Source organism: Palaemon carinicauda, unplaced genomic scaffold, assembly GCF_036898095.1.
Source record: "Palaemon carinicauda isolate YSFRI2023 unplaced genomic scaffold, ASM3689809v2 scaffold206, whole genome shotgun sequence".
Lineage (NCBI taxonomy): Eukaryota > Metazoa > Arthropoda > Malacostraca > Decapoda > Palaemonidae > Palaemon > Palaemon carinicauda.
In genome coordinates this window covers 216,380-225,146 of record NW_027169657.1, presented here as the reverse complement: position 1 = coordinate 225,146, position 8,767 = coordinate 216,380, and the positions used below count along the sequence as shown (strand labels likewise).

At 35.5% G+C, this 8,767-nt stretch overlaps 1 protein-coding gene across 4 annotated transcripts in view; it reads right to left on the bottom strand.

Moving 5' to 3' along the window:
- Positions 1-3,840: 3,840 nt before the first annotated feature.
- Positions 3,841-8,767, bottom strand: part of LOC137635975 (lysosomal dipeptide transporter MFSD1-like) — a 52,946-nt gene continuing 48,019 nt past the window's right edge. For 3 of the 4 annotated variants that reach the window (XM_068368434.1, XM_068368432.1, XM_068368435.1), the window contains exon 12: positions 3,841-6,451. Coding sequence is in view for 1 of the 4 variants with exons in the window: in XM_068368433.1 (XP_068224534.1) it covers positions 6,433-6,451; positions 7,128-7,230 (122 nt within the window). In the remaining 3 variants the exon portion in view is untranslated. Of the gene's footprint in view, positions 6,452-7,127; positions 7,231-8,767 lie in introns of all 4 variants that reach the window. The other variant, XM_068368433.1, reaches the window with a different exon arrangement.

The following is an 8,767-nucleotide window of genomic DNA, read 5'->3' as shown; positions in this document are numbered from 1 at the left end:
ACTAACCATGCTAATGGACACGACCCTCTTGGCATGAGTGCAATAGAAGAATAATCTTGTTTCTGTACAAACACCGGTCAAAATTTATGGTTGTGGTGTCCAGGTGGTAGCGTCCTCGCCTGGTGATTGCCAGCTTGGGGTTCGAGTCTCCTCAAACTAGTTAGTTCCTTTGGTCGCTGCAACCTCACCATTCTTGTGAGCCAAGGATGGGGGCTTTGGAGGAGCCTATAGGGCTATCTGCCAAATCATCAGCTGCCATTGCCTGGCCTTCCTTGGTCCTAGCTTGGGTGCTGATCATGTGATATGGTTAGTCTCTAGGCCATTGTCCTGCTTGATAAGACAATGTCACTCTCCCTTGCCTCTGCCATTCATGAGTGGCATTTAAACATTTAATCCTGTGCAGTTTGTTGAAAAATTACCAACTATCTCCAGCAACATCTTCCTGTCTTTTGAAGAACATCCCAGCTCTTCCAGCACCTACAATAAGAATGACTTCAGCCATTATGCAGGTTCTTGCTTGTTCTAGCAATCTTTTATGATTCTGACCTTTCCTCAAAGCCTTCACCCAGGACATCTTTTGTTTCAGACAAGTGATCACCAGTGCTCACACTGGCCTATCAAAGGAGGACTTGACCCAATTGAGGGTACCTACAGTATTTGTTCTCTCACCGGAATCAATGCTTACACTAAGACAAGCTGCTAATGGGTTATTACCTGATAATTTTACCTCTCCTTAATCTACCTTTCTCTTTCTGTCACCTATGAATGATCCATGGAATAACCTATCAGAAAGGTGGGCGTTTGTCGTTATGGTCACCAACAAACATACGTGAAGTGGTAACTTCAGGCATACCTGTTTGACCCTTAGAAGTGCTTTAAGTATTGCTTAATTTGCTATACCAAACCTACATCCGGGGGTGCATTGCTCTCGCTCCCAATAGCTATTTGAACATTTTATCATTAATGAAGTTTATTAAATTTATTTTAGATACTATAAGCAAACCTATTAATCAAAGTACATTCCCTGCACTCATTTAATTCCAAAATTGGGCACAAAGGGAGAGGCTTAGAACAAGATTATTAAGTGGAGAAGAGGCATTAGTTGGTCCAACCATGCAACCCTACCACAATGCATAAGGCATTTCATGATTACTGGGTTTGAACATGGAAATGTTTATACATCACAAAAACAGCTTTCTACACAAATACAAACAATTTTCCTTTAATAGTTTGATTTGGCAAAGCTGGAATAGGCCGTCTAAACTTTGAAAAACAGAGTGGTTGTTTTTGTTGGGGGTAGGCCCCACTCACTCGACAGTCAGTCGTGCAGCCTCCACTTTGATTTCTGCCTAAGTGCAGTACAGATGTACTTCTATTCTGCCTCATAATCTGGTTGTTTTAATATTTTACTTTTCTTTTAGATTGAATAAATGTGCTAATAGTTAATCATGTTTGAGGGATATAAACAGAAGACAAGGATATGCTGCTGTTTTCCTGATAAACTATATTGTTGACTGTTTTCTGTTTTTTGTTATACTTGCTCCTGTCGGCCGGTATGTCTGTTGCTAGTGTGGCCCTTTGACGATGACAATAATATTATCCTAAGGAAGTTGGCATTAGGTAAACATCATTATTGCTCCTTTGGAGGAAGAGGTTTTCCTGCTTACAGTGTCTTTCCGACCTTAGAAAGGTGCTACGAGCATATAGGCTGGTAGTGCTGTCTCTTCGTAGTCTTCTGCAGCAGCTTCTACCGTGGGAGCACCGTCTTCTAGAAGAAGAACAAGCATAAGACATCACTGATAGGAGTCGCATATGCAAGAACTCCCGCCAATCTCTCCACTGCGAGGTGAGGGAGGGACTGTTAAGTAATGAGAACCAACTCTTCCCAGGGAAGTGTCTCTGAATATGGTACAGGTGCTCAAGCGCCTGTTCCAAGTGCTTTGTCTAATGCAGGACCAAGAACGAGTACAGTCGGTCGGGATTAAGAGCGCCACCCTTCTTCCATCGTTTCTGGAATAATCTCTTTCAGGAAAGAGAGAGAAGCAGCGCATGTTGAAAGCATTCTCACACTGGGAAGAAGTATTGGCAAGTGTTGCTCCCGTTATCGGTATGCAGTCTCGTACCAGGAGGAAAGCAAATTGAAAAGTGTCCCACACAGTTCAGAAGTATCATCCCATACTGCTCCTGCTACCTGCACGGGATTGAGCGTGAAAGCAAGCATTGAAATGAAAAGCTCCCCTCTTCCACCTTTCCTGGATGATGACCCCCTTGGAAGAGAGAAGCAAACCAGGAAGTATTGGCACATGATGGGATTAAACATGCAGGAAAGAGAGAGACAAGCAGTGCATGTTGAAAACTAACACTAGGAAGAAGTACAGTATTGGCAATCGGTGCTCTCAGTCTTCAGTCAAATGAGTGCCCAAAGATGATGTCGCCGTGTAAGTCCAAAAAGAAAGATCCAGCAGATTTTAGTGTGAGTTGGGGGCGACCACAGTGCTTATCGAGATGTCCCGTGATCAACACTTCAGTGGCACTCGGGAGTCCAAATCTCGCTTCATGTTGGTGGTCAGTTCTTGCTCTGGGCTTTAGTTGTGATCGATTCCTAGATCTATGGTCTCAGAAACTCTTTACACTTCAACAAATCACACAAGAACCACCCCCACCTTCTCAATTCAACATCTGAGGTAATACATACTGTCCCAGAGGAGGCAGGCCCATCTTCTCAGCACAGCGTTGAAAGTAGGGAACTTGGTGGAAAGACTCAAGCACAAGGGCACATGGTTCTTGGCCATGAAGTCTGCTATCACAAAAGACTATTCCATGGCTAGCCTCCACGCAACTTCGTAGATCAACCACTTGTCAGGGCAGCTGTATACTTTGCTATGAACCAAGATTTGGCAAATCCAGAAATGGTGACGTATATAGACTCCAAGTTCTCTTTGCAAATGCTGTAGCGACCTTGGCTCAAAAGCCATCTGACCAATGGGACACTGGGTTCTGAAGGAACACCCCAGTGCTGAAGTCTGCAGCCCTCTTCTCACTGAAAGATCTAAAAGTTGTGCTAACCGTCATATGGCACGGCTTAACCTCCACCCATCGGCAGATGTAACCACCTCGATAAAAAGTTTGAACGGCCATTTCCAGCTTCGCAATACAGTAATTATATTCCTATCAAAGGGGACAGGTTTATATAGTTAGGAAATATACAAATTTGTGATTTTAGGTATCTTTCAGATGATACATTTGTGACTTGTTTTTTTGCAATGTACAATAATACTGTAGAAATGTAAACTCCTTGGCATTTTAAAAATAATATAACAAACCAAGTGTTCCAAGTATTTACTAAATACTTTTAAAAGTATAAATATTTTTTGTTACAGTTTAAAAATAAAATATAACATACTGTACATATAAATATCATACCTTTATTTTGACCTGCACTGGCATGTAATTAACAGACTTTTTCAATACATTAAAAAAAGTTATATTTACAATAATAGTCTTATTGCTAGGTAAGGTTTTTAAATAAAATATGACCACCAAAGAAATGACGTTTTACATATAGAAATATAAATTAAAGTTGCATCAAGCTGCTGTGATATCATAACAAGAGCCTTAGGTTTAATTTTTAATTAAAAGTTAAAATATACATCGCTTTTGTAGGAGACATAAGGCACTTTAATTATGATTATAATACCTGACTTGAATTCTCTTAACTGTGTAGAGGAAATCCTCAGCTCTTAATGGTCATGTATATTTGACATCACTAATTTGATGAAAAATCGCTTTAAATTAGGGCAGCTCTGATTTTTTTTTTATTTTACCTCTAATGGAAACATGTTTTGGCAGTTGAAATTTGAAATAAGATTTTATTATCAAGAAATTTTGAAGTAAAAGCAGAAAAATTGTATCCATTTTAACTGGTAGAAATCAAATGAAGTACAGTATATTTTTAAATGTCCCATTTATAAAAGAATTGTAATTGAATTATTTTAAAATTGCTGTCATTAAATAAATCCGGTATCTAAATACAGTATCCTTATTACTGTATTCTGCGGAAAGCTGTGATTAATCAAATACCTAATAATGATCAATACCAAGTGAGAATCCAAGTCATGTACCATTAAGTGATTGAATTATTGTGTCTTCTACTTTTAACTAAATCAATTTGTACCTAAGTAATAATAGTTTTTTCAACATGAAGAAAAATTCAATGATAAATAAAATTAAATGTCAAAAAATATATGATTAACATTAAAATTAACCTTTGGCCACTTTGCTTTACTTAAACCACAAATTTTCATAATTCAAATCCCTACAGCTATTTACAAAACTAAACCTGACATGTTATGTACTTCAGAGATAACTTGGAGTATAAAGTGCTTACCACAGTCACTTAAACAAAACACAAGGGCTGATGAAAATGAAAGATTATCTCCAAAAGAATATAAAACTTATTAGAAGGAGGCACATCAAATCTAGTAATTAACCCTTTTACCCCCAATGGACGTACTGGTACGTTTCTCGAAACTCATCCCTTTACCACCATGGATGTACCGATACGTCCTTGCGAAAAACTGCTATTTACATTTTTTTTCATATTTTTGATAACTTTATGAGAAACTTCAGGTATTTTGCAAAAGAATGAGACCAACCTGACCTCTCTATGACAAAAAGTAAGGCTGTTAGAGCAATTTAAAAAAATATATTGCAAAATGTGCTTGAAAAAGAAAATGCCTGGGTGGTTAAGGGTTGGAAAGTTCCAAATAGCTTGGGGTAAAAGGGGATAACTAGACTTGACATACCAACAGGTAAAATGCGACATTTAAAAAAGAAAAAGGCAAATCCCTGGACATAACGTTTTAACTGTACGGTACTAAGAGTCGGCCTGAACATCTACATTATTTACATGCGGTTCATATGGGATTCAGGAATTGTTTTTCAGACATAAAACTAAATTTGATAAGAACTTAAGTGAGCTTTCAAAACTGATTAACTCTAACCATTAAAAATACTTAATAATCCTACATATGAAATAAGCGAAAAAAAAAAATTCTGGTAATTAAGTCATCAGACAGATGAAGACAAAGAAATGAAAGACCTCTTAAACTGTTGAGGAACTTGAAAGGAAGGCCACTTTAAAGGTTCTTGATTCTAACATGACAAGGCACCAGATTGAATTGGTACTCAGAGGCTAAGTTAAGGACACTTTATGGATATATTTGCATTTGTGCCATATTTACATATGGAACAAAAACAGCAAATTGATCTGTTTACAAAATCACTTCATTTCGTAAGCAAAGAATAAAACTTTGTACCTGACATAGAATTTGCAAAACACGATTCTTCCTAAGCTTCTGTTCTGGAATGCACTTTTTATGTTATAAAATATACTGGCTCATAAGCTCCTTCAAGTTAAATGCATAGATGAATAGAAAACATAACTTAGGAACATGGAGACAATTATAAATTATCGCATACCACTAAGACCTATCAATCATATAAACTTTTAAAAAATCATACGTAAAATATTAAAGCAGTTCATAATACTGCCCTGACAATTTGCATTTCGACATTCATTCTTCACATAACATTCTATTTTAATATCCAATATATTTTTTACAAAAAATATATCTAGCTTTTGTCCCTCACGTATATCTTTAACTATATATATTTATATTGAGGTATAATACACAAAAATTCTCTTACTGGACTATACCCTATCGCTGTTTTTCTCACAGCAATTTAACCTGTACCTTAAAAGGAATGTCAAAAGATATGCAAAGGAATACAGTACTTTGAAAGTGAACTTCAAGATATAATTTTAATTTACAGAGTAAAAGGATATTTTAAAAAGGACTAAAAGATCTCATTGAAAGTATTTAAAGCTTAGTACTTTGAAAGTGAACTTCAAGATATAATTTTAATTTACAGAGTAAAAGGATATTTTAAAAAGGACTAAAAGATCTCATTGAAATAAAGTATTTAAAGCTTAGTACTTAAGCTTTGCATGGGATTGTACTCTTAAATAAAAGTTTGAAGATTGTCTACAATAATGAGATCTAACGGGAATAAATCTCTTTTTAACCATTCATTCCATATGATTACTATTTTACGGCACAAAAATAAACTTACTAATCCTCAGATTATGCAATAATCATCAAAGGATAAAAATTAATTTTTCACATCGGTAACTATCATCAATAAAATCCTGATATTTAAAACAAACTATAAAATCTTTCTCCCTCTTAAAATTCATAAAATTTAAAGCCACTAACACGATAAAAACCTAAATGGTACCGTCTCACGGAGGACAAGACCATCCGCTAATTGACGAGGATGTAATAACCCGATTTTACAATTCCATCACATCCATGGAAAGAAGCTTTCTTTATGCCTTTAATATTGTTCAAAAGACATGCTTTGATTACACTAAGAGTCGAGTAAACACCTGCAAAGAAATAAACATTGTAAGTTCATAACAAAATGGAATAGGAAGGTACAATTCAACTTCAGAATCTGGTTAAAATTAACTGATTGCCAAACTGTCTTATTCAACTTGAAGATGTTGAGCAAAGTGTGATCAAAGAAACTACAGTACTGTACAGCAAATGTTTTTGGTTCTATATATTTATGGCTCGATCTAAAAAATTATTCTTTTGCTTTAGTATGCGATCTCGATATTTCTAATAGGTTAAAAAAAAAAAAAACGATAGAAAATCTCATGGTTCTTCGCTCATGAAAAAATAAAAACATCAAGCTCCATATGTACTAGCAAGCGGTTATGTTGAGCTACACACATTAATATCAATGATTGATTATTTTCTTAGATAATTATTCCCCGGTATATATTTTATTTAGAAAATCTAATGGTTCTTGCTTCTCCGTGAAGTGAAATGAGATCGCTACTATTAGGTGAGATCGCATACCGAAGCAAAAGCACGACTTTGAGGTTGCATACCAAAACAGCACAGAGTTTTCTATAAAAACTATATCTAGTCAGTTAATAAAAAGAAATAGAAAACTGAATTAAATTTATACTTTATCATGACTAGAAAAGGAAATTATACAACCTACTTATTGATTACTATTATAACTGATTCTCGTATCAAGACAAATCTACTTACTCGGTATCATCTTTTCTCTGGTGTCGTGCTTTAGCCGAGAGATTCAAGTTTCCACCTTTAGCCGAATCTGACACCCAGATAACTACAGTTGCGAATAAGGCAACTAAGGGAGGGAAAAGACGAAGACATCCCACATTAAGATATATATTAAACCTTATAAGCAAAGCGTAGCTTTCATACCTGGCAGACTACTGTATCCACACTAAAAAAAAAATTAATATAACATCTGTGACTATTTCTCATGACTCATTACTGATATTATTACCTTATAGTAAAGCATAACTTAAGAGCTATTGGCACAACGTTTCACACAAATTGTGCTCATAGTGCGAGCAGATTTCAATGGAACAGGTCGAAAAGGTACTAGCTTGACAAGTAAGCTTCCACAGAATAGAATACCCATGTGTGAAAAGCAAGATATAAAGCAACGAAAAGCATATAAAAATTTAAGTACTGTACTGTACTGTGATTGATGAAAATAAACCGAGGAGTAAGTACTGTAGCTAAAATACAACCAGAGATTTATATCCGATGCTATTTCTCGTACAATTGTTATTATCCTTCTTTCAAATAGGCTTTGCTCACAAGAGACACTATTGTGCTGTATAAGGATAATGTGATGAAAGCATGGCCAGGATGTTGTGAAATTTTCCCTTTCTGCTCTTTAGGACAAAATACCGAGTAATACAAAACTTCCTTGTCTTATAAATCAAAGCTTACCAACATAAAACCCCTGACGCTATTTCTCGTACAATTGTTATTAAATTATCCTTCTTTCAAATAGGCTTTGCCCACAAGTGACACTATTGTGCTGTATAAGGATAATGTGATGAAGTATGGCTAGAATGCTGTGAAATTTTCACTTGCTGCTCTTCAAGACAAAATTCAGAGCAATAAAAAACGTCCCTGTCTTCTAAATCAAAGCTTACCAACATAAAACCTTTGAATCTTAGAGAATATATATGAAGGGCTTCTATTGTATCTCATGAGACACCCATAACATAGAATTAAGTAGTGTTCAATGATCAATTTAATTATTCAATTATTTTAATAGCATCTAGTATGGCCATCAATTTGAGACTACACTAGTATAATCAGGTAACGAGAGATACTAAATTATCTTCAATCACTTTGGAATTGACTTTGCATATTGTATAACCGAGATCTTTGCAACAAATATGAAGTCTTTCTTGACTATAGTAATCTATGGAAAATTTGGCTTTAAATAGTTACAACATCCTTGTCGTAAAGTACAAAATGTCTTTACCTCCCAATCGGTTGAAACTCAGATTGTTGGAGAACGGATGGTTTTTTTCTGAGTTTTCCAAGTGTTTTGTGTTGCAAGGCTTGACCTAGTTGTTAAGTGTATGTTTTTTTTTAGTGCAGATTTTGGCTAAATTATTTTTGTGTTTAGATTTTCAAAAGGATTTTGACAAAGTCCCTCCTATAAAATTAATGGTTAAAATTAGAGGCCTAGGCATCGGTGATGAGCTACCTGAATGAATCAAAGATTGACATCCTTATTGCAAGAGTTACTAAATCATCATTTTCAAGAAAAAAAATTTCTAGTCCTTACAAAGAAATACATTAAATTAAAGAAAGCTTGAAGCATCCTATCACAGTACCATAAAGGGATGAGG